Source organism: Cebidichthys violaceus, unplaced genomic scaffold, assembly GCF_023349555.1.
Source record: "Cebidichthys violaceus isolate CVI_PGR_0920_01 unplaced genomic scaffold, fCebVio1.0.p SCAF_42, whole genome shotgun sequence".
Lineage (NCBI taxonomy): Eukaryota > Metazoa > Chordata > Actinopteri > Perciformes > Stichaeidae > Cebidichthys > Cebidichthys violaceus.
This window is the reverse complement of record NW_027176617.1, coordinates 161,865-189,188: the sequence shown is the minus strand read 5'-3', so window position 1 is coordinate 189,188 and position 27,324 is coordinate 161,865. Positions and strand designations below refer to the sequence as shown.

At 41.3% G+C, this 27,324-nt stretch overlaps 1 protein-coding gene across 1 annotated transcript in view; it reads left to right on the top strand.

The window, feature by feature from the left end:
- The first annotated feature begins 21,971 nt into the window (after positions 1–21,971).
- Positions 21,972–27,324, top strand: part of pard6gb (par-6 family cell polarity regulator gamma b) — a 29,040-nt gene continuing 23,687 nt past the window's right edge. Inside the window, exons 1-2 of the mRNA XM_068728498.1 lie at positions 21,972–22,320; positions 26,590–26,812. Of these exons, the coding sequence (XP_068584599.1) occupies positions 22,249–22,320; positions 26,590–26,812 (295 nt within the window). The 5' untranslated portion in view covers positions 21,972–22,248. The remainder of the gene's footprint in view (positions 22,321–26,589; positions 26,813–27,324) is intronic.

The following is a 27,324-nucleotide window of genomic DNA, read 5'->3' as shown; positions in this document are numbered from 1 at the left end:
TTACAGTAGTGTCTTACTGGTTTGATTGGACTAAATAAGCGCGTATGCATAACCACAGGGCTTTTCAAAGGAAATATGCTTCTCTGGCAACATGAAACTTAACCAAGCCAAAGAAAAACTTGAGCAAAGTAGCAACTTGATATCAAGATCAAACCAAACTGAACAAACCAAAACATTCATGAAAGCATGAACGTGCTCAAGCCAGCGGACAGAGATGTGTGGTCTAAAAAAGCAACAGGAGACTGGAGATGTAAAAACATGTCAGCAAGGATTTCTCGTCCTGTCTTCTTATTGCTTATTACACTGCAAACCCAAACAGTTCTGTCTCAGATCTATCAGGCCTACAGCCAGGCATATCTGTAAGCCGAGTTTTTACAGTCAACATGTGCTGAACTCATGTATGTGTTTTCTTAAGTACCAGCATGAGTTGAGTCACTATAGTGTTGTAACACATTCTCGGCTCGACATGCAACTACAGTTTCTGTGACACCTTGTGTAAATACCGTCACTGATCTTTCACAGTAGTGTGCCGACGCAGGAGATCTTGTCTTTAATGCATTCTCGATGCATTAAGTCAAAGTTATTTATTACATGGAATCATCTTAGCTTTTTTTTGTGACTATTTAAAAAAAATAATAAGTTGTATTATACAGACACGCATTGGCTTAGGCAATTCAAATAAAAAGCAAAATAAAATGAACAACACCAAAGAGTGCAGATCTAGGAAATGAAATGAAAAATAGAATTAATAATAATAATACTAGGGAAGTAATACTATTAAGTCAGGAAGAAAAGAAGAAGAAATATACATTAAACCTACAATAAACATTTTGAAACTTTGTGTTGTTTCCTGACTATTATTGGCCATATACCGTCTGTCTATATCCTCCTTTCTCCCTTCGTATAGCTCCCATCCCATTCAGACTCTCTCCCCCTACCTAACTCTCTTTCTTTTATCTCACATTCTGTCTCTACAATTCTTTCTTTTTTTCTCTCAAGGGCAGAGGAGTGGAGGAGAGGCAGATTCAGCCGTGTTCCACCAGTGATCTGCAGACCAAGCAAATTGAGTAATTGCATGGAGCATGTGCCATCAGGGAAGGTGATATTTTCATGTAATTGGCCGCATGTGTGTGGATGTGAGTGTGTGGATTTCAAACTGCTCTATAATAAAGATAATAATAAAGATATTTCTGTATATGAATTTGTATCTATTAGTGTAAATGCTCTGCTAAACAAAAGTGTTTAAATGTCTGTGTTTGTGCATTTTCTGAAACATACAAGCTGATGTATCTTTATGTGTTGTTGTATACACGTGTTTCCATGCTTGTTTGCCTTGTGTGGTTGTCCGTCAGCTTAGTTAAATGGACAGACATATCCGGCACGCGCTCTCTGCCTGGAAGTGGATCTGATGGGTTTTTCCTGTGACTGCGTCAGCTCCGCTTTGGTCTGACAGTCTCCTCAATTTGAGCAGGAATTAGATTTACTTCCCTCTGCCAGCGCCGGCCTTTCATCAACAAATATGGCGTGGCGAGATTATATTTGACAAGTGAAGCATAGGTAATACATGAGAAGATCTATCATTTTAAACTTTTTTTATGTCTGGCAATGACGAGGCATAAATCCTGAGGAAAATAGTAAGTGTTAGAAGGATGTCAGTAAGCTGGGAGATGTCTGAGGGACACTGAAGGATACATACAGGCAGCAGCAGTAAACTGTGTTCACTCTCCAGAGTTTATAAAGAATATTGTGTGTAGAAATAAATGTTATGTCAATGAATTATAGGGAGATCGGGCTTTGCTTTTGTAAGTGACTCTGATTCAAAAGTACAATTTTTTTTTTTAGCACCAAAGTTAATATTAAAATAAATAGCAGGTTGTTGGTTGAATTTCTTACTGAATTACTAATTAAAGTTTTGTGAAAAAAAAAAAATCCTTTTTCTGTTTTTAAACATGGGGTCAGACGATGATCACATAAAGCAGTTGTGAAACAACACAGCATTATGTAACGCTGGTCAAGCATCTGTCCAGTTCCCCGCTGGTTCTCCTCACACCACAATGTGATTTGTCAACACTGGTCATTATTTCTCCTCATTCCTGCCTGTTCTTGGTTCCTTGGACACCTATCAGGCCCACAATAATAGGACTGCGCTCTGTCATGTGTGTATGATTATGTAATTTAAACCCGATCACTGTCAAAACCAGCAATGGGATCTATATTTCCTCTTATTATACTTAACCCAGTTTGGCCACTCATGTGACCTCATGTTGATTAAACATGACATGTCACTCCATAGTGTATACAGAGTCCATTTTTAAATTCAATTTCTATACTATTTTCTCACAAGCTAATTCGCTAACTGGCGTAGAAATAGCTCTTTATGGTCTTTATGTTATCATAACAATCTCTTAAGCGATCATAAAAAAAGTACTGAAGCATCCCCACTGAGAGCTGTAAAACAATTTAACTTCATATAAGTGGTGTCTGGCACAGCAGATCAGTTCCAGATACAAAATATTTGATATGCAGATGCACATACAGCATGTGAGGGCATATTTTGTCTCCAAACAAAGATGTATTACTTGATTTCCTCGCCATAAAATATCCCAAGTTTTGCTTAAATGGGGTCACGGCGAGATAGGCTATCTGTAAGAACAAGGGATGTGAAAGTGAATCATTTATAGTAAGCTGAAGGGGAAAACAAACTGTTATTTTTAATATCTTCTGCCATACAAACACCTCAGAGCAATATGGGTGTCATGTGTAAAGAGGATGACTTTAGTTCCTGTGGTGGGGATGACTTCTTTCTGAGCTGAAAACTGATCCTCAGGGTCCTGACTCCAAATTCTTTTGGTTCTGGCAAATTCAAGTCACCTTATGAATCTTCTTCACTCCTCACAACACCCTTATGTTTGTGATTGTGATCTAAACATACTTGTTCCATGCATCCACACGGGTATTCTCTATTTTTACATCAAACACAAGCCGAGTCAACGCTATTACTGCAGTGCTCGCTGCATCGGCCTCCGCAAGGCCTCGCTCTTATCTTGTTTTCCACATGGGAAGTACGAGTTCTGAATTGTTTAGCTCAGCCTCTGCAGATAGCCATCATCCCAGACGTTATTTGCTCGCAGCACTGCACGGGAGCCAAGATGGATGCATTAGCGTCGTCTTTTCATTGATGAGCAAAATAAAACTTTACGCTTGACAGTCTGTCCCAAAATGGATTCCTTTGCAACCTGCAGGTATATCTGAGGTACGCTCATAATCCATCTGATGCTCTTCAAGCATGGGACAGCATGGCAGGTTTGCCTCTGGTGGTGAATTTCCCCTGTGCCTCTGTGTGTGTGTGTGTGTGTGTGTGTGTGTGTGTGTGTGTGTGTGTGTGTGTGTGTGTGTGTGTGTGTGTATACGCAACAATGTCTTTGCCTGTGTGGGTAACATATAGATGAAAACAAGATCCTCAGATTAGGTACATGGGTCTTCAAAGGATGACTCCTTGACTGCACTGGCTTATTTACACTAGATACTGTATGTTAAATCATGATAAGATCAAGTGCAATATCTTATTTTACTGTCTAAAACATATGACATCTAAATTAAATACAGGAAGCGTTGATAACAGTTTTGTCAGGTAGTGACGCGACATTGATCATACGGTGTGAATTTCCTTGCAGCAGAAATAAAATGAGTGGGAAACATTCTAATCTACACACTCGACAAAATGTATGGTGATCATAGTGTGAAACGGTCAAATAATCAGGCTTTTTTTTCCTCTCACATTCACACCCTCACACTTGCTCTTGTGGTCTCCCTGCGTGTGTGTGTGTGTGTGTGTGTGTGTGTGTGTGTGTGTGTGTGTGTGTGTGTGTGAGAATATATATGCTAGAACGTTTCATTACACTTAGATGGAGATGTTAATAAGTACTGGCCGCAGGCAATCATCGATTGATCACAGTTTTCTTACTTATTTAGTGTGTCATAGACCACACACACACACACACACACACACACACACACACACACACACACACGCACACACGCACACACACACAAACAGGAGTCCACACACATAAAGGCTTGTATAGGGGCATGAAAAACCACCAGCAGAGACATGTACAACACAAACCCACATCTACTCATCTCATACACTGAGAATGATAAATTGTAGTGGATGCTGGTTTTGAGACAGATAAGCATGAAGAATTATGCTGATCATCGTTAACCAATGCACAGACATGGTTCTCATTTGTTTGGGCTTTTAGGATCCAGAGAGCAGCAAGGGAACCAACCAGAGCCTGTGTTTTGGCAAGAAGAGTTTGTGCCTTGTTGAATCACCGAGGCCTCATCGTGGGGCTGCTGGTGGCGGAGGCTTGCTTTGCATGCTGTTTAGACGGCTGCACGATCGTTGCGTGTTTGTGCACAAGCACGTGTGCTTGTGCATCTGAAAAGAAATGTGTGTTCAAGGTGTGGATGAGACACCGCAGTGGTTTGACATATAGTCTGCTGTGTGATGACACACACACACACACACACACACAGGATGTAAGGTGCAGTGAGTGTAAGATAAAGGTGTCTACATGCAGGGTGTCTTAAAAACATGTCTAAAAGTAGAGGAGGTGACAGAAAGGTTCATATAAAACTATTTGAAGCATTTGTAATGCAGCAAAATCACAGACAATAGTCTGTGAATAAAAGGGACACCTTATGTAAATACTGCACTATAGACTGTATATGTTTAGTTTTTAAGATTAAGATGAGTCTTCCTTGGAATGTTGTGGTTTAAAGAGGACTTTAATTTATCCAGGATCTCCTTTGTTTGTCGAGCAGCTCCAAAATATGCATCTCAATGATTAGTTACTCAGGTTCAAAAACACTTAATCTGGCCTGGATATGCTGTGACTCTTTATCTAAATGGTCCTCCCCTTAAAGCCACATCATCGTTGCTCAATTTCACCACATTTAGTCTGGCCACCTTAGCCCCCTTATCGTATAGATTTACTGAGGATAGCCAATAAAATCCTATATCACTTTTCAAACTGTTATCATACACCAGTTGAAATAGGAGTCTTTTAATGGGATGTATTAAACGGCCAATTGAAGTGTAACGTGCTATGGTTTTATTTCCATTGTAAGTGATAGTGGGACGTGAGAGCATAAACCCACAGACCATTAAATGAGCTCAATGAATTAATTTCATGCACGCACATGTGTGTGTATGTGTGAGCGCACATATTTGAGTGTCTCTAAATGATTAAATCTTTGGGGGACATCCATTTCTGTGTCTGTGCATATTTAACCAGCGTACCTGGGGGTAGAAGTCCTTGTGTGTTGTGTGAATGTTCATGTATGTGCTCCTTTGCTATGTCTCACAGTCTGTCTGTGTGTTTGAAAGGGGCACCATCCCAGAGCCAGTCACTGCCTCCCCCTCATCAACCCGCTAATCACTGTGATTAGTGACTCATTTCATCATTACAGGTTTCATACCACACACTGCTTACCTCTGGATAAAACCATTCCTGGAGAGAACTTCTCTCACACACACACACACACACATAGAGGTCTGGCTGTTGATCACACACTCCTCCACCTTCACCGCTGCAGTCTGCCATCCATCACTGTGCCACTGGGGAGAGAGAGAGAGAGAGAGATGGAGAAAGGAGAGAGAACGGCAGGAAAAGATGAGAAGGTGGAGAGAGAGAAAGAACACAAGAGCGAGACAAAGGAAGGAGTGACCACGTCTGTCTTTTTACCTTGAGCTGGGCCTCTCTTAATCCCCGGCCATGCACACACACACACACAAAAACGGAACACGATATGTGAAACCAGAAAGCCTAAAAGGCAACCACTTCCTTGAGGGGCAGCTTGTGTGTATGAGTGTATGCATATATGTGGCGAGGTGCACCAGAAACTATACGATGCTGTTCGAGGTCAGGTACGAGTGTAAAGGTGTAGCAGACACACATGCACAGAAGCACACAAACACACGCATATAAAAGCACTTCAAATTACACATACACAAGTTTCAAGATTAGATATAGCCTGCTAGCTGATTTAATGTCATGGTGTTGTTATGTTTAAGGTGTAAATGCCTAAATAAAACAAATTAAACAAAGAACTAAGGCACATATTTACTGTGCCATGACATATGATCATCTTTTAAGTTTTTTTTTTCTCTTTCAGCTCGGTTTTACCAACTCTTGGGGGAAACATCTGGCTTTTTAGCTGCCAGCTAGCTGGTTGGTTTTTAAAGCACAGCAGCAAAGTTATGAGTCACACAGCGAAACAATGAGCTGAGACTAGTAAAGCCGAGAGGAGCTGCAGATTCTTTGATAAATCCCTGCCGGGTCATCACTACAAGTGACACCTTTTACAAATTAGCACATTGTTTTCACATTGTCCTTTTAAACATTGTTGCAAGGGGGGGGGGGGGGGGGGGTTGTTGAGTACAAAGAAGTGCTAAATGTTTGTTTTTTTGTATTACATTTCAGAATGGCTAAACCAAAACTATACACAGTTGGATTTTTTTCTTACTTTTTTTAGCTTGGGCCTTAGTGCTTTGGTGCCACCTCCATACAAAAAATGCCTTGGTCTGCTCTGAACTTCAGAAGAACTTCCTCCAGTAAACATCTTCATAACAAAAGGGAAAAACAGTCACAACAATGAGATTTGTCTGCGTGACTGTGAGCATGTACACGTTTTGTATATGTGCACTTTATGCATGTGCAAAAGCATCAAGCCGTCGTTCTACATATTTCCTTTGTTTCATTTCGTTCCACTGCTCATGTGGTGTGTCACAAGCTGAGCCAAAACACCTAGTTAGCTTTCTTTGATAGCTGATCCTACATCTGTGTTTCGATGGCACCTTGTCCAACCTGCTATGAATGATCCAGCCATGCAGGCCTGACTCTGAACGGAATCCTCCCCATGTGCCAAGAGACTGTCGAAATAATAATCCCACCTGGGGTCAGAGTACATTAACAGTCTCTTTTACGAGGTAGCATACCCCCAGAGCCTTTCAGAGGGAAAACCTTTAGAACAATGAAGATTGTTTCCTGGAGGCTCTGAAGCAAATAAATTCAGCCTGTAGGGACCTTTGAAGGGCACACGGCGCTCTCACCGAGCTCCTGTAACTTCTCAGCACCAGATAAGTGTTAATTTCTAATGCTCTGAATCCCTGCTGTGTATCTGCTGCCACAAAATATCCACTCATGAAAGAAATATGGTGGCTCAAAGGAAATGTAATAGCCAAGTTTTGAGAGAGCTACTGTACAAGTCGGTGGTGGAACAGGTGTGGAGGAAAGATACTAAGACAAAGAAGTGCAGACTGTTGGGGCGAGGCTATAGGGTTGTGGTAGACTAATCCTAACCAGACCTGCGCTCGTCTGTCTTCAACCAGCAACACCTCGTAACGCTGAGGTGTATGCGTGTTTAAATGTGTGCGTAGGGGGAGGTATAGGGACTGGTCTGCATCGTGTTTAAAAAAAAAGAAAACAAAAAGGGAGACATTTTCTGCAGTCTGCAGCCTCTCCCCTTCACTAACACTGTGTATGTTACATATGTGTGTGTGTGTGTGTGTGTGTGTGTGTGTGTGTGTGTGTGTGTGTGTGTGTGTGTGTGTGTGTGTGTGTGTGTGTGTGTGTGTGCATGTTTGGGTTGTCAAAACCTCCCACCATATGGGCTCTTTTACCAGGTGACCCAGCGGACTGCATTACTGGGTGACAGAGATGCACGACAAAGCCTCATCTATCTCCACATCTGCAGTATAGGGGGGGGGGGGGGGGGGGGGGGGGTGCACATTGGAGACTGATAAGATGCAAATTAGTGTGAAATTAGTGTGAAGCTCGTATGCGGAGCATTGATTCTTTTCTCTCGCAGATGTAGTTGAGCACATTACATCAGCTCAAATGAGCTAAAAGTTAAAATTGTACCAACCCTTCTTAAGATTTATTTTAATTAGTGTTTTGACTTTTTCACTCATATTATAGTAGTAGTAGTAGTAGTAGTAGTAGTACAACTCACTATTTCTTGTATTGAGCATTAATTTCACCGCAGGAAAGAAAACAACACACACACACACACACACACACACACATAAACACACAAACATAGCCCCAACAGCAGTTCTCCTTCTTCTCCGCTCATCCCTCCCACGCTTACCTTTCACTCCTACACAGTCTCTATTCCAACACTGCATGAACATACTGTAAACATGTCAGCTATTTAAAAAAACAGACTTGTTCTGGCATCCACTGTCTCTCGAGTAAAGATAGCAGGAGTGAATGTAGATTATTCTCTTCAAGAATGAAATAATGCTATCGTTTCAAGGAACAATTTTGTGGTTTTTTAAACAAGTAACTTCTCCCAATCCTGACCCTGTTGTTACATTAAATGTAACGATTTTGTCTGACAGCTGTTATTTTCAGTTTTGTGCACAGTCTTCCTGCGTCTGCCTTTGTTTGGAGCCTGGAAATGAGGCGACAGGGAGCTTTCATGTACACTTTTCAGTTGCTAGGTGGCGTGGCAGCCATCAGCCAAATGATCTCTAGCTATAATATATATATATACAAAGCATGCGCAGATGTTTCCCTAACCCTACAAATTGATCATCATGGTAGGCTTGTCTTTTTTCTGCAGCACCTTCAAAGTGTGTCCTGAGTTCGAGGCCTCATAATGGCAAACAGAAAGTCCAGAAAGCAGCCCATCGGCAAACAAACAGAGAAAGAGGGGAGAAGGGGGGAGAGAGGTGAGGGCTGTGGGAGCTGAGTGGGGTGAGAGGAACAGGGGCATGTTTACCTCTGTTCCCTTGAGGCACCGCTTTAGGGATGGGGTGGGGTGGGGGTTGCCGGGGGGGAAGAGGGGTGGTTCTTCCTCGGGATGGGGGAGTTCTGTGGGAGACTTCACGAGGGGGTAAAAATTAGATATTTGGGGGAAGTGAAGGTTGTTTAGTCCTCCATTGCCCTCTTATCAACCATCCGTGTGTTGATCACTTCCTCAGACACACGAAAGGTTGACAGTATTTTGGCCTATAGAATGAATAGTCAGCTGTAAGTGAAGGATTGGTAAAAACATGCATCCCTGCTGGCTTCAGGTCAGTTTATCTCCTCTCTGCTCTACCCTCCCTCTGCTTTGCTTAAAAATAGGAGTAAAACTAAAAAAATAATTTACAAAGTGCTACATATACCACAGACTTTTTTTAATATTCTGTCTTTAATTTTTTTAACAAGTAAAACTTACGTAGTGAGCTTCTAAAAATAAGGACAAATATTAACCAATAATATGAGCTTATTGTTTTCTGCTTCTAAATTTGACTATTCACATCAAATTGATGCTTATAAACCACGTTAAAGCCCAGCCTACACCACCTCCGATAGCCCCCCTCACACTGCCTGCAACTCCTCACCCGTCTCTCTCGCACACACACACACACACACACACACACACACACACACACCAAAGGCCCCCACCAACAAAGAGAAGGGGGCAGCAGAGGAGCAAGGGAGGCAAAGAAAGGGAGAAGAAGGAAAATGCACGCTTGACTAATTCTTGTATTTAGAGTCGGTAGTCCCTTCCCCTCCCTCACTTCTGGCCATGTGTGTGCATTTGTGCGTGTGTGTGTGTGTGTGTGTGTGTGTGTGTGTGTGTGTGTGTGTGTGTGTGTGTGTGTGTGTGTGTGAGAGAGAGAGAGAATTGGCACACTCTAACCTTGACATTTTAGCATCACGGGGGCGATGAATGAAAATGACCACAATACACTAGGGAGGGAGTGTGGAGGAGGGACCGGAGGAGACGATAACCGGGCGAGTAAGGCATAAACGCTGATGGAGTCACGGACAGAGAAATGTCCATTTATCTATATGTTTATATGTGTGTGTGAAGGCGAAAACAGTGTTGGTCTGTGTACAGTTCAGTATGTCTCACCGTGTGTCCGCGGTCAGAAGCGGCAGCAGCAGCAGGGAGGGACCTCTGCTCCAAACAGCCTGCCGGTTATTTAAGGGCCTTGGGGCCTGTGCTAGATTGATGTTGTTTTCTTTCAATCAAGGGGCCGTGTGGGACGCGCTCACACTGCTGGCATAAACACTCTTTACGGCTCGAGTAAGAAGGACGACAGGCCCAGACACTGTGTCTGCGTCTGACGGCCTCCTTCTCCATGTCCGTCTCCATCCGTATGTCTCTTTCTGAAGGCATGACGGGAACTTTTCACAAACTTCTTGTTACCTTCACGTAGCAAAACATGTTTCTCAAGGTTTCAACTGGCTGTGTGGGCGTTTTCCATCAAAATGCATATGCATGCCCATGGCAATGGTGGCAGTAGCTCTCATGAACTTAGCAACATTTGATAAAGTGCAGTGTATGACCATCACCGCCCATGGAATCTTTGGACCAAATGCCAAAGAAAGAAGAGTCAACCGCCTCAGGGAGGAGAGGGAGTTGAGCCGAGATGGAAGCTAAACTAACCCAGCAAGGACCTGAGGCTAGTCCAGTACCCTGCCTGCTGTCCGGGCACAGGAAAATAAAAATAGATGAAATAACACTTTAGGGGATCATCCCAGATCGAGCTACACTTGACTGGTGAACCACAGGACAGAGAGCAGGGCTCCGCTGGAACGAGAGGACGTGGACTCTGTGTTTACATCAATGATGCTTGGTGCTCAAACACAGTCAAAGTTGATGGGTAATGTTTCCCTGAAACAAATTTGTAATACTAAAATGTCAGCTATAATATCAGAAATATGTTTCATACATACGTTTCATTTAACAATGCCACAATGCCACGTTGTGAAACAATGGGTTAGGTTTGTGCAAAAATAATAACGCAACAACGTAATGTAATAACCGTAACTAGCGTGAATAAATAACCAACCTTAGTGGACTTTCATAGGTAAACTACAAGCAAGAAGTCAAAGTTTACTTTTGGTTTGACACAGGATGCGAACAGCAGTCTCCTTCATGAATGTCCTGTGTTTGTTTGACCCATCCACCACCCTGTGTGGACTTATTTTGTCTTTATGCTCGTTATTAAACCACACAAGTTTCAATAGGAGCTGCTCCATATACTACAACACGCTCTCAGTCCACAATCAGAAAAAAAAATTCCACAGGCCTATACAACCTTATTTTGTTAGAGCTTAGATTTAAGACTGTTTCACTGCTGCTCTACTTTTTTAAATGATTGTTGGGTTTAGTTTTTTTTCTTGCATTTTCCTTTGTATGTTCTGTTATCATAATTTATATTATTTTGTAATTGTCTTTCTTTTGTGCAAAGCAGTTTAAATGGATGTTGGTTTAATAAATTCTTCTATTTACATATTTTATTATTCTGTGTCACTTTGATGTGAAGTCATCTGAAAAAAAATCACCACAGATAATAAAGTTAAAAGATCTTTTTTTATCCAAAATTACCTTAAAATATAATTTGATGTCAGTATCATTTGGGATATTTGAGGTTAAATCTGGTCAGAATGTTAAACAGCCCAGAACTAAATAGAAAGAGATAGAACACATTTAACAGCTTCATCCACAGATATAAAATTATAACGCATGCCACTGTATGAAAAGTATGAAAAGAAATTTTGATCTAAACTTTAAGGAGACTTTTGTTACTGGTTCATCTCTCCTCAGCCAGCCTGGACTTCTCATGACATAGAGCGCCCCCGTGAGACCACAAGGCAGTAACCGTGTAGATGATGTGGAAGATTAACAGCTAACTCAACAATGATGTCCTCCTTTACGTCTGATAGCCCCAAGACACACAAACACACACACACACACACACACACACTTTGTCTAAAGGTAGAAATCATTCACCAGTCTAGACTGAGCCCTCAAGGCGTATATACAGTAAAAACATGAAATGTCTCGAGGTCTGTCAGCAAAAGGCCTCTTAATTTTCCACCAGTAGATATTCTGTGAATACATTGTGAGTTATTTCTTTAATTTCTCTAGGCTGTCCCAAGTATTCTGAGACAAATTGTACATTTCCAGCCTTCAAGGCAAGGAAGAAGCACAACAGCTTCCTAGTTTTTTCTTACAAGTGAAAGATTCATGCTTGCACTTTTAAAAGATAAACAATCAATACACTACACATTGCACACTCACACACACACACACACACACACACACACACATATAAATGTGCCAACCCAGCCACTCTCTGAATATTATATACTTAAAGATACCGAGAGACATTGGAGGTAAAACATTGTAGGGTTAGGCTCTCTCTGGATGGTGCTCTGTCTTACTGCTGTTCAGGAGACAAACAATGTCTACTCCTGTAAGCAGAAAAGTGTCCAAATCTACTTTATATATATTTGCTCAGAAAGTCTTTAAAAAAGAAAAGTAAAAATGTAAATATATAAAGAGCAATGGATTTAGCCTGGTATACAGGACCAGAAAAGAAAGCTTTACATACTGTCGGTTTAATTCCACTGGTTTTGAAATTGTAAATTTGAAGTCCAGCACTTTCCTCTATTGGCCATTAGAAAACTACAAATGTACTGAAATAAAGGGAAATTCGACACATAGGTCAAGAAAAAAGTAAAATTAAGAGCCACATTTCTAAAGGTTTTTCTTGAGGAGATGATTGCATTCAACCATACACCACACCATCAACTCCTGATATACAAGACATTAAGACACTACTAATCCAGTGCTTCGTCTTGTGAGTAGCAGGTACAAATACTTTCTTCACTCCAATGAAATTTTACCTAAAAAGGGATTGAATAATTCCACATTCATCAAACATTTCTTGGGCTAGTGACCAAGCCAGGGAATATGTAGTCCCACGCAACCCACAATACACATAGCGTTACTCACGGCTTACTTTCCATGGCTCCTCCCACTTCACACTTATACAGGGTGTTACAGGAATGAAAGGTAAGCCAACCCCATTGGATTTTGGATTATTGAAGAAAATAAACTCTCTAGCAAATACTATAAACAAACTAGCATACACACAATGAGGCTGTGAAGACAGACTAGTCAGCCTGATGACTTTTTGTTCTTTCATTTAGCCACTTGTTAGCAAAAGCATTTTTAAGAAGCATAAAGGCTTCAAAATTCACAAGAGCAATATTTACCAACATCATTTAATATCATAGAACAAAACATGAAAATATCTTTAGCTTATGTAAACCACCGACCTCATTTCAGGCATCTAACCAAAAACCCATTAAAAAAAAACGTAACTTAAAGAGAACCGGAAGTGCAAAAATGCTGACTCATATCCGTGTTTGAGGACTCATTCCTGCACAACAGAGTGTATATACTGGCTGGAGTTACATAACTACATTTTATTAAGGAAAAAATGCACAATTTCTTGTGTTTTGAACAAGTGCAGATAAACTTTAAATTTGATATTTTCATGTAAAGATACAGACTTAATGTTTTATTGTTAGTATCCGATTTAATTATGCTACATTTACATCCACTCAGTTCTATTATTTTCAGTGGCTACACTACCGTAGAATGATTTTTATTAATGGTATTCAATTTGTATTAATTCATTTGTGTTAAAACAAGTCAAATTGTGCCCTTTCGCCATCCGTGTTTACCCCTGAGGGCTGCTGTCCTTCGACCACGTTTATCACCATTTGCACTTGTAATGTATGAAGGGACCCTCTAATGTACATATATTATGATTAAACTGCTGTGTGTTGGGGGACAGAGACTAGATGCATCACACCCAAAGTTACTGATATAGTGCAGGAGGAGGGCTTGTGCTGAGGACATGGGTATTCCATTATCCCCACCATCTTTTACATCTCCATGGCAACTACACCAACACACACATACACACAACGTCACACATAATTGTCTCTAAAGAGCAAAGAAGGAAGTGAGTATAACTCAGTTTACTTGTGACACTGCTGGATCTTGCCCCTTTGTGATTTCCAGCCAATTAAGTAGCTGTGGTGCAGAGGCCAAATGAGACCAGTTACTATTATCCAACAGCTCACCGACCTGCATGTTACAGCTACTGCCAGCAGAATTCCAGAGGAAATTATTACAATCGTGGTGGAAAATAACTAGAACAAATTATGGGATGTGTTGGATGAAATGGCTTGGGTGGAAGCAGAAAGGTTGGAGACACACACAAAAAGCACCTCCGTCACAGCAGTAGCCTCTGTGCCTTATTCTTTTGCATCGACCTGACCTATTGATGTACTGAATGCTGGAAGGCTGAGTCAATAAACAAGAGGAAAAGCTTTTTGAGGAGAGAGTGACTGAAAGAGTGTATCCACATGCACTCCGTCTTACTGTGTGTGCATTCTGCATGCGTCTACCTGCATGTTTCTCTTTCCTCTCTCTCCCTTCAGTGACTTTGTACGTGCGCCGTCTCTTTGCCTCGACTCACATCTCCCGTCCTCTCTTCTCCACTCTCCTCTCTACAGACTCGCAGAGCTGAGTCGTTAATGTTTAATGCTCACTCAGGAAGCAGACACGCTCAGCAAGGCTTGTGCACGCACACACACACACATACCTCCTGCATCCCCCTAGCGACGCCATCCTCATTACCAGCCTGAGATTTGACCTTTCACCCCTGGACCAGATGGCTGATGTTTTCATTCTGGAGGGAAGAGAAATTAACCAGGAGTGGTTCTACATCGCACTGCGTCACAAGGAAGGAAGGAGGAAGTGTGTTGGAGGATGACGGGGGTGTTTGTCTATCAGCAGGGGGATCACATAGAACTATTGCTGAATCAGGAAGGGTTATTGTGCATTTAGATTTTTTGTGAATCCCACGTTTTTTTGAAGAAACAGATCGTTACTGATGAGAGGAAACTGCTTATTCACCAGCAGAGTAGATTTTCAGATTTTCTGACCACCTTACACACATCTAAAAAAGGATTCATAACTAAATTAAGGTAAATTGTTCCTGGATTTAAACATAACTGTCAGTATGAAAGTTGCCCTTACACACTCTCAATTATTCCATTGGCCTGTAGACTTTGCTGACTCCAAAAACTGAGACAAAGTTCGAATGAGGCTGCAGGTCTTTGCCACTTCACACATCAAAAGATTCCACAAATCACACACCGTGGATAAACGGCAAAGTCCAGATGGGATTGAAGCTCAGCAGGCAGCGATGTGTGAGGGGTGGCATTGTGTGTGTGTGTGTGTGTGTGTGTGTGTGTGTGTGTGTGTGTGTGTGTGTGTGTGTGTGTGTGTGTTGTGAGAAAGAGCTCTAGAAAATGAGTGAAAGCAGCAGAGAATTCACCGACATGTACGTGACTGTGTGCATGTTCGTGGGTAGCTACCAGTGTGCCAATGGCACCCTCTGGTGGTGGCGAGGTCCATGATGGGGGTATGTGCATGTTTGTGTTTGATTATGTGTGCGCGTCTCATCCCAAGTCAAGCCAATATTGTGTGTAAAGATCATCATCACATATAATGTCTCAATTGGCTTAAGAGGTCTAAAACAGGAGTTAATGGAAATGAAGAAAACAACCAAAAAATATCAGCACATAGAAGGAAAAATTAAAGAAAAAATGACAAGAAAATGGCCAGACAGCAGTGAATAAAACATGAGGTAAGGGTAAAATAAAGGCCTCACCTGAAAGACAATGGCTGATGGCAAGCTGGAGGTTGCACACATATTAATCAGTTTGTCTGGAGAAAAATGTGTGAGGGTGAGATTTGAAAGTTGACATAGCAGTATCAAACCTGAGGCCAAATAAAATTGACTTTACTTACATAAATACACAAAACATTCTCACTCCCAACTCGTCAACCACCGATGCTCAGTCCCTGGCTCTTAAGTTTCAAACTATGATTCTCTAGGCACCCCTCTAGAGTCAGTTTTGGACGTGGCAGGGATGGCATGTCAGTTTCCACTAGTTACATGCATGGTGTCTTTTCAAAATAAACTTCCATCTTCACAGGAACGTAGGTTCAGGCAATAAAACCATTTAGTTAGGTTTAGGAAAATTCATGTAATTTTCCAAGTGACTAACTACACTAACAACTCACGTGACTTATGACTGTCACGAGTAAATTAAATTTACTTTTACATTCCCATGAGACACAAACAGCAGCCTCCTTGGGAGCAAGACAGTGTTGGAATACAGAAGGAAGTTGTGGACCTAAAATGGTGCCTTGAGGCACACCACAATCAAGGTAGGTAATTGAGCAAGAAGCTTTTTCTTTAAAAAGGTGCAACCAAAAATGTTCATTAGTCAAGGTAGGATTTAAACCACATTTGGGCAATATAAGATTGATGATCCAATTTCATACATTTTACTTTGTTATTTAATTTCACTGACACTTTTGTAAAACAATGTACAACCCAAGCAAGAGTAGATCAAGGAGAAGCTAATAAAGCACACAATGTTCCATTTCAAGGTTGCATAGTGCTTGAAGTGAGACAGAAGTGCATTGAAAATTAGATTTTTTTTTTTATTAACAAGTTAGGTTAAGGTCCAGTAGCACCAGAGTGAAGCAGTCCCCAGCATCCCATGAATTTATATTACTGAGCTTCTGCCAACAATACTGCATGTGATCACTTGACTGTGCATCTTTCTACCACCTCCACAGACTCTCACCATCTACCTCATTTTTTCCCTTTACCTTTCTGTCTCATGCACAGACATATACTTTAAGAACTGCACAGACAGAGAGTGATGGAAACAGAAAAAGATTACTTTTCCATTTTGCAACTTGCACTGTGCCTGTATTTCTTTTTGTCCGCCAGAGTCGACGAGTCAGAGGACCCGGCTGGAGAGTCTGAAGGCATGTCATGACTCAGTGTGATCCAGAGGAAAGGCTGTAGCTCTGCTTATGTTAAAGCCAACCACAATGTCTACTCAATATGACCTGAATGCTGAGATCACCCAGGGATCCATATGAAGGCAGCATTTGTTCCCTCCTTTCTCTTTAATCAGAGAGTGAGTGGAGCAGAACAGAGTGGATGGTTGAATCCGGGGATTTTCTGACGATCGGGCTGACTTTAGGCTGGCACTGCTGTCGACTAAATACCCGCCAATAACCAGCTCCGGATGTTTCTCTGCCTCCACGCAGAGGATGGATTACTGCGAGTATCTTTTCATCTCACTGTAATCTTCTTCTCTCACATTACCACCAGAGGACCACCTGAATTCAGACGTATGGAGCTGGATTAAAACCACACAGTGCAATGAATTCTGAGTATAAAGTGACTGTATGGGGGGGGCGGTGAGAAGTGCCGTCGGAATGCAATGATTAACTCAGTCTCCCTGATTCTTTTGCCTTTTTAGCTTTCTTTTGTCTACTTCCTTTACTCATTCATTCTCTCTTTTCCTTCTTTACTACGTCATTAATTTAATTTTCTCTCTTCCCCTTTTTTATGACCCCTCTTGCCGTCCTTATTTCTAAATCTTTCTTTATCTTTTTTTTTGTCCTCGTCTGTCTTTCAGTGCACAATAATATCAGTAAAAACTCATCCATTCACTTCTTTACATATAATACAGGATCAGTGCTTATTCACAACAAATTCATTCATATGAAAGGATTTAAATAGTAAACCACATTTTCACCAAGTGTCAGTAGATACAACACTGCAATAGTTTTGAAGTCTTTACATTCATATATGTTCAAAATAAATCACATTTAGCCTAATTAGCAGTCATCCTTTCAAAATCTTTGTACATCTTTTCTCATGAATTCTAAAACGAATGCTGCCTCTGTCTCAACTCACATCGTCAGTCTTGGTTCTCCCGTCTCTTTTCCTAAAACAAGCGGCCTCCCTGGACCAGACAAAAGCAGTCATTTCTATTTTATCTTTTGTATGTGCAGGCCTAAAGTCCATGTTCTCTTTCTGCTGCGGGAATAAAAACAGAGCAGGTGTGTATTTATGTTGCAATGACAGAATCCTGAATGCTGTGAGACATGAGTCAGACATGTTTAGTTTGAAAGAGAAGAAACATGCTTTATAATTGTTGTGTCAACGCTCTCAGAGCCTGACAAAGCATCGAGACCTAAAATAATATCTATTATATAATGTGGGTGTGTGCTGACATCTGCTGGTCATTTGTGCGATTACTGCATTAGGGAGCAAAACAATTACCCAGGGACTAGTTTATCGAGTCTCTCACACACAACCCTGGCTGCATGGCTGCATTTACTTTAATAGACTTTTTTAATTTATTTATTTTCCTCCTATACATTACCTACGTATATATATATATATATATATATATATATATATATATATATATAATCTAATCGCAGGGAATTTTTTTGAAGCAAAATAAATAATTGAAAAACTCAAACTGTGTCTAGACTATTTCATGGCACTCTACGCTGTAAGAAGTGAAACCTGAGGGGGATATGTGCAATACTTGATACTGGCCTTGAGTGGGCATCATAAGCTTTACTATAAAATACCCCTACGCCTGCATTCCCCATTGAACATAGCTGAATATTGACCATAATAACCTTTATTAAATACAATTTCATCAGGTATCTTCTCTTCATATTAGCTCACTTGTATCACCTCACATCCAAAAGTATGCATGCTCCTCATACTGTTTGATGCAGCAACAATATAATTCAGATTTTTCAAGCAGTGTAATCATGGTATTTTCAGTCTATTCATGAGAAGGTTGAAAAAATTATGAGATCTTCATTAGAAACTGTCAGATTAATTTGATGTTGTGATGCAGTCAGTCAGTAATTGGAAATTTTAAGATTAGACTAAAACTGTCCATGTTGAAAGTGTGCTGAATGCTTGGCCTGAGGTGTTTCTACTTGCAGCTTTCTCAAGAAATGCTCATACAAAAAACGTCACACTCTACACAGGGTCCTTGGGTCCTCAACAATACACCTGCCCTGACATAATGCCATAACACACAGCTACTCGCTGTCAGAAACACCAGTGAAATACACTCTGGTTCAGGAAAAAACTCCAGGGGTCAACTTCACTGTTAGTAGTATAGAAGGCAACCTGGGTCTGGGGCCATATAAGTGCCCTAAACTGCTGAATTATGATGTTTAGATATGAAAAATATTGAATTTTGTAACTATTAATTTGTTTTATCCAAAAATAACTCACAAAAGGCCCCCAAAGTACTTAAAAAATATGAAACTCAACTGTGTACTACCAACTGTGTAGTTCTTCTTCAGATGAAAACATTGTAGTATTACAATTACTTGACAGAGAAATGTTACGGATTACGATTTGACTCACAAAATATCATTGAACTATCCAGCTTCTTATTAGAATTGGTCTACCTTGGACAATTGTTCAGTAACTTTCAGTGCACTGTGCTAATGATGCCTCTATTCCACGCTCCACTCGGAGTAAACATATGAGTTCAGGATTTTTGCCATGCAGTATTGGTTGTGTCACTATTGATAAGTGATTGTTTTTACTTTGGCTGGATTCTTCCACTTTTGTTGCTATATACATTACAGAGACGGTGGTAATTAAAGCAACTCACAACTCCGATTGCCAAAACACTGAATGGGCCCCTGAAAAACACCCAGTGTGCAATTACTAACATGTTTGAGATATATATGTATTAATTTTGTTTACATAACCACAGTGGCTAAGATTTAATTAGCAGAATTATTTAGTTTTTCTGATAAAGGTCATACACCAGATAAATAACATTACAGATTTACTGACAGGTAAAAAAGCAAAGCAGAGGCATACTCACAGTCACACTGGTGAAATCCATTGATTCTGCTTCCAGGAGGCTATCTGCTCCTGTTGACTCCAGGGAAGTGAAGAAGAGGCAGGTGTAACTGAGTGTATTCAGCATCAAACAGCAAAAGTAAACTGCTGGCTACAAGCGACATGATTGACTCATTAAAGGCACTCTGAAGCCCCGCCCCTGCTGCTGAATAGAGCGAGGTTTCTTCGTCGGTGGTTTTTAGAGGCCGTTGGCATCATCCAAAAACTTGCATTACCGTCCACTACTGGATTGAAAATAAGACTCAACATAAAGAGAGAGAAAAAAAGAAAAGAATAAAAAGGTCTGCACTTCCTCTTCACTAATTCCCATGTATGCAAAACTTTCTCTCAGCATCAACAATGATTTCAATTCTCTCAGATCCTTTCCACCTCAGCAGCACCATTGCTCATCATGGCCAGATATGCTACTTGTCATTACACAAACAATATTCATCATTCATCCCCCCTTACTTCTTGAATCTTTCATTTCCCAGCTGCTACCTCATGACTTAGCCTTCTCTTCATGCCTTCCATCTCTTTTTTTCTCTTTGGACAGTTTGCTCGCCGTGCTTCATGACCTAGAAAACAATATAAGGTATAATCCCACTTGGCAGAAATTAGCTTTTCAACCGTTAATGAAACCAAAATACAAATATTGATACACCTGAGCTAGAAATACCTCAGTGTACTACTTCACAAAACCACAGAGAAAAAGATTGGTACACCTCATTTGTGTGTGACTACACCTTCAGTGCCTCGCTGCAGTGAAACCAGCATCTGACAGTATACTTTGTGGGCTTCTAACTGGTCAACACACTCCTTGAGCGAGTAAACAAGAAACATTTGTAGCTACTGTGGGGCATTGCAAACAGCAGCTGCTGTACACAGGCTGTTTCAGGGGCCCGGGAATGTTGTAAAGCAGGACAGCAGTCAGGGGCCGCCTCTTTACCCGGATGACTCAAGGGAAAGGAAGTGTAGGACTTTTTTTTGGGGGGGGGGTTGACCTGCACAACATTTTCCCCTCATTTTTCAGTGACAATACACTTAAGTGCAGCTGTTGCATTTTGACAAAAATATTGCTGCCTATAGATTTAACACTTTATGGTGGACTTGTCAGAAGCTACTGGCTCTAGCATGTTTTCCGGAGGTGGAGGCTCTGAAAATGTTTTTACTGATTACGTATCAGACTACATATGTAAACGTTTTTTTTATTCTTAAAAGGTGAATCAGAAAGTTATGAAGCTTTGTTGTAATCGGTCACAATTTGCTGTTATCATGTGGCCTGGCTTTTCTGACAAGTTGAGCAGGTGATAATAGATTATGAGCTGTTACCTTCACATCATATGAATCATGAAGTACTGAATAGAACAAATACGATATCACTAGTAATGGGAGTATGAGTATATGTTTGTGCTCCGTGTGAAGAAAGGTGAGGACCCTTAATCAACTCAACAGCACAATAGGGAGCATTAACAGAGACAATGATAGTGTCATGTCTCCTGCCTGTATATTAAGGTGCCTCTCTCAAACCTGTAACATTTTAAAAGGAACAAATATTTGCACCAGCACACACACACACACACACACACACACACACACACACACACACACACACACACAGAGAAACCACGCAACATCAAACTTGGATGCTCCTGTACACGTTTGGGTTTTAATACTCAAATCTAAAATTACCTGGAAGTAAGATTTACTTGGGATTCAATGTTATTCTCAATTCCAGTGTACACTATCTTCCACCATAATTAAATACCAGTCCTTTTAAAACTAGAGGCTTTGAAAACATTTGTGTTGAGAAATGCGTCCTCTGGCGCATTGGAGGACCATTGTGCGGAGTGTTGCCTTCAGGTGCTATCGAAAAACTTTAGATCTATTATTAAAGTGTGGTAAACGATCAAAATAATTGTATAAGGGAAGTTTAAGAGGCTAGCATTCATTAATAGGTCTGCCTTGGAAATTGTCTTAAAATGTGTGCCCCATATTCATGAAAAGTATACTTGGTGAAGCATGGCTGATTATCCATGATTGGCTTAATCTAACAATATTTTGTAAGGTATATTGTTTGTAATATCATGCATTTATGCAAATGTATTATGTATAAATGTACCAATATTGTTATGTTAAGTCTTCATCGTGCATTGTATTCTTAACAATCGTCCTAATATATTTAAGCTACTATTAATGGTAGTTCAGCTTTTACATGCGAGGATACTACGAGGTACTGGCTGAGGAAGCTGAAAATTACGAGCAGTAAGTGGAGGCCTCATAGAATCCCTTTTTTTTTTTTAGGAGGGCTGATGTCATTTCAAAACTTAACTCACACTCCCAAGTCAACGCGGTGAGTTGCTCACCTCCTACTCTCCCGTAAAGTCCTCTCTAACGTCTGGCGGATCGCATCTAAAGAAAACTCCAGGAGGTGAAATAAACTGAAGGAGACACAAACTTCATCTACTGGAGACGAAGCAGAAGGAGGATTTTGTAGCAGAAATCCCGGGACCAGAGCCCCTCTTTCTGCGGGCAAAGGCGGCTGAACTTTTTTTTTTTTTTTTTTTTTTTTTAAACTGCAACCTCTAAAATCAAAAATGAATCGGAGCTTTAACAGATCGCAACCGCTGCAGAATGCGGATTGTAACGCCGTGGAGGTGAAAAGCAAGGTGAGCGTTGAGGATTTGTAATTTGGAGGCTCTAAATGGGGATTTGAGGAGAAAATGAGGAGTTCACATGGTCGTCCCGTAACGGAGCTGGAGTTTTGTCCGACAAACTGTTTGCAACTAACACATATTTCCTCCCTTCAGTGACAAAACGATCGTATCTCGTTCATGAAACAGGAGCTGGACGCACCCGCGTCTGAGTGTTTCTGTAATTTGCACAGATTATTGTCTTCTTAATTCCGACCATGCAGATTGTGCTGATTTGGCTCTCCCCCCCTTCTGTCACGAAGCCGATGGGGGGAAAAACTGGTTTGACATCAACAACCTAGCTTTTGCTATTTGTTACAATTTAAAAGGTCGTGTATCTGTTTTATCGGATGTTTTTGCAACATTAGTCGCTTTCACTGCGGGTTTTGCGCTACATAGTTTCCGCCTACGTATTGTTTTGAGTAGTTTGTGAGAGGCTAACGGTGTAAAAGGGGCATAAATTAAATTTACTAGTAACCAAATGACCACAGCTATCCATCAGTGTTGGGCTTATGTAATGTAGACCACCAATTTACACAACATGTGAGCAAACTTCTATGAATTATGAACCTCTTCTTTGTCAAACCTCATCAAATACACTAGAACGACATTAGACCTTGGCTATCACTTTGATACGTTTGTCTGCAGTCCAAGAGAAAGTTTTGTTTTTATTGTTTGTCTGAGCATAGAGCATGTGGGCTTAGTGAGAGTCATCCCAGATAAACACATGGCACTGTGTTCCTGACCACAAAGGGAACAAACCGTGAACTATTTATACTTTTGTCACAGCCTCTCAAGGACTTCTTGTAACCAACATTTTCCTCTAAATTCCATTTAAGTGACGACAGCGTAGAGTGGTATTCATACGTGTGTGTTTACACATGCCAGCGCCCATGAGTGTGTCAGCACTTATTTGAAGGATGAGCTCCTGCTCAACAGTTGACATGCCAAATTGAGATGGACAAGAGGTGACTCATTCACTCCAGAGGGGGATTTTTAGTTGTTTTTTAGTTTTGGCTGCCTAGTTTCAGTGGTGTGGTGGGACAGGCAGAGACCTGGGGACAACAGATACACTGATGGTGGGGGAGAAGAAAAGAGGGGCTCGTCTATTCCAGGATGCTGTAAAATATTTTTTTAGGAGCTGTGTTTTTGTTCTGAGGCAGGGTGGATTTAGTGTTTGCTCCACAGAGAACGAGAGTCGTCACTTTGAGATTGTTTCTTTTGTAGGTGGGACTGTTATACCTGACTGTTCTGGCGTGGCCAGAACAGTCAGGTATAACGCAGCCATGGCAGCTGACTCACTGTCCTACAACGTCACATGTTTCTCTTTTTGGATCAGATAGAACTCATCGTGTCATTTTGTTCCACTTCCTCTGGTTTTGTTATGAGCAACCCTAACAGGTACTTAACATTAAGTTGAGTATCACCTGACTAAACCAGAATGACGGCTGTTATCATTGGAATACCTGTAATGGTTAGCTCCACTGCTGTTGGCTCTCTCTTTTGAATATGTAAAGGCAACAGTTATTAATGTCCCAAACACACTGTAGCATGTTCTGCGGCAGCGTGTGATGTGTTGCAGAGGGTGTGACTCGAGCAGTAACTAGAAAAGCCCATTCAAATCATGAATTCTTCTTCTATGCAAAAATAAACTGGACATTTTCAGATTCTTTTGCATCTTACTTACAGTTCTTATGAGGCAGATGTGAATAATCTGCGTTGACTCAGCTTTCATAGATATCCTATGACCTGAATGACGAAAGAGTAATTAGTTGTTTTGAGTGCACAGCCCTTTCATACAGCCCAACGGGCCCAGTTAATGTTCGAAAAATGTGTCGGTCCGATAGAAAACCTTTTTCAAACGGTAGCTGATGTTGAAGCATTCACGTTCACAAGATTGCCAAGGAGTGATATTGGTGTGTTTCTGTTGTCTGTGGTGCAAAGTGATGCGACTGGTTAGCGTTTGGTTTTCTCAGGGCTAAGTTTTCCCAGGATAAGCTTATCAGGGAAAACACTGGAGGTGTCTGGCTGACTGTTGCGGAGCCATGGCCAGGAGCTGGTTTCACTCACGTAAAGCACTTATCAGAGACAGAGAGGGATGTTGGGGGTTGGGTGGGATTTTTTTCCTTCTCTCCCTCTGCCCTTACTTTGATACATCCAGATTTTCAAGTTCTTTTTTCATATTGTCAGTTTGAGGCCGGATCCCTGAGTTGTACATCACGTTGCATATTTAATTATTCATCTTTAAAAAGCTGTAGGTGATTTCTTGTGTCCGTTAGGGACCAAAACAGTGTTGATGAAAGACTAGAAGTCAGTTATGTTCCCTTTAGTTCAGTGTGTCAGAGTTTAGTGTCTCCAGACCTGTTTCAACCTGTTGACACCACTCTGCCCTGATTGGTCGGGGGGACAGGTGATGTCAGGGTTAGCAGTGATGTATTCTTAGGTTTGGGTTTGGTGTCGAGGCCCCGTGATTAATCATCCCGTGTTCAGACTTGTTCATACCAGAGTTCTGCTTGTAAAAAAACAGATTGTTCAGACTCATCACGGTGCCAAGAGAACATTCCGGTTCAGAGCAATGACGAAGCTTACTGATATGCAGAAGTGTGATTGTTATTTGGTAAGTCAAGTGTTGAAGTCTTACTGTGTTTATTACAGTTCGGTCATGTGTAGGTTTTACTTTGCCAAATGTTAAGTACTCAAGACTTGACAATCCTGTTTGTCAACGTCTTGTGTCATCTTCTGATGTAGGTATCAGAAGTTTTATTAGCTGGAATTGTAAAAAGTTACGCTTTTTTTAAAATGCGGGTTCACATGTGTGCCCTTTTTGTTTCCTTCTGTGAATCTGGCAGCAAACCACACACCCGCCTGGCATCCCCCCCTAGTCTCCTAACACACCCCCTCTTAAATTCATGTGTCATCTTCTAATTACAGAGCTGGTTAACGTATCCCCCTGCTCTTTATGCTCTCCTCCCAGTCGGTATACTGCTTCTCTCCTCTGCTTCTCTGCAGTCAGCGGTTCTCCTCTCCCTCCCTCCCTCCCTCCCTCCTCCTCGCCGCTGCTCCATGATCCTCATCTCCACTCTTCTCCTCTGCTGTGAGCGGATGATTACAGTAACAAACGGCACCTTTGTGTACAAATTGCCTCTTTGATTCAGACTTCAGTGCTCCTGCACATTGTGTGTTGTTGCGGTTTGTGGAGCTTTTTGAGCCTCAGATGTCATCTCGGCTCCTCAAGTCCGTTCTTGTCTGTGAGTCACATGATGACCCTGCAGTGACCCTCAACCGCGCTCTCATTGCTGCGTCGTTGACGCCAGTCGGGGAAGCGGTTGCACAATTGTTCAAGTCTGTGCTCTTGTGGGTGGGAGGCGTGGCTGGTAGCCAGTGTCATTTATATGTCCTGAGATAGCTTACTCATCCACCTGTATTGTTCTATTGTGCAGATTCCTCTTCCCTTTTCCTGCTGTTTTCTTGGTCAAAGTTACATGTGATGTGCAGCTGACTTTCGTTTTTTATAATGAGGTGATCTTGGTGGGCGGTGTGACACAAAGCTGCAGGGATCCCACCAGGAAATTGTATAAAGGTGGTAGCTTCACTATTACCGTTGGCTATAGACATGAGAGGGATATCAACCTTCTCATGTAGCTCTCTGCAGAAAAGCAAATGCATATACAGTACTTCCCAAAATGTCAAACAAGTCCTCTAAATGTAAGCTAAATGAAGGTTAAAGCTTCAATTCATTAAAGCGTATACATTTTTTATAATGTGAGTTTTGGGCTTTTCGACAATCTGACCCGCTTCAGAGATTTAAAGTCTATAAAAAGGTTCTCAATTTGAATTCATGTATTAGGGTTTGTGTTGTTGAATGATGTTGATTTTCCTATGCTATCAATAATTTGGGCTGTAAGTATCAAACTCTTTCTATGGTTGAGTGAGTGTGGTATGTAAATGTATAAGAATTATATTGCTCTGGCTGCAATAAACCAGTTTTCCAAAGCTAGCTGCGTTTGTATTGTGCTTAGAAACGGCTTCCCCTGTCTCATATTGTACAAAAGGTCATGGCCGCTACTGTGCCAGAGCTCAGCGGACTTCCACCCTGTTATTTCATGTGTGCCAGTCAGATGGGTTGGATAAGTGCATGAGGTCGGACATCCTGGTTTCATCTTCCTGTTTGGTTGTCGAGTGACTGTCCTTTTTTTTTATTTTTTTTTTTTAATAATGTACTCTCTCTTTTTATCTTTTCTTCAGTATGGGGCAGAATTCCGCCGGTTCTCGGTGGATCGGGTCAAGCCCGGCAAGTTTGAGGAGTTTTACAAGCTCATTCTGCACATTCACCGCATCGCTAACATGGAGGTGATGATTGGCTATGCTGACATCCACGGTGATTTGCTGCCGATCAACAACGACGACAACTTTTGCAAGGCGGTGTCGACAGCTCATCCACTGCTCAGGGTCATCATACAGAGACAAGGTAGGTTGTCTGGAAAGTCTTTAAGATGGCATCGCTTCCTTTTTGGCTCTTTCTTATATTAATCGCAGGAATCCAGAAAGCTCACAGTCTCTTTCTCTTCAACATTTTCTCTTAAAAACTGATATAATAAACATTGGAGGGTTATTACTTTTTTTTTTAAATATCCTGCAACTGGTAAACATTTAAATATATTGCAATAACTGCATCTTGGGCTGCAACTACTGTGCTGTCTTGAATCAATTTCCCCCACAGAATATTTCCTCATCCAATTAAGCCTCTCTTCCCGTTATGGGAACTCAAGGCCTTTTTTGTTTACTTCATGCAAGGCTGTGTGTGTGTGTGTGTGTGTGTGTGTGTGTGTGTGTGTGTGTGTGTGTGTGTGTGTGTGTGTGTGTGTGTGTGTGTGTGTGTGTGTGTGTGTGTGTGTGTCCTGCCCTTTTATTGGCTGGATCTGTCTCAGTCTGTGTCTGTCTGCCTGGCTAAGTCTTGTGTCTTATCCAGAGGAAGGGCTT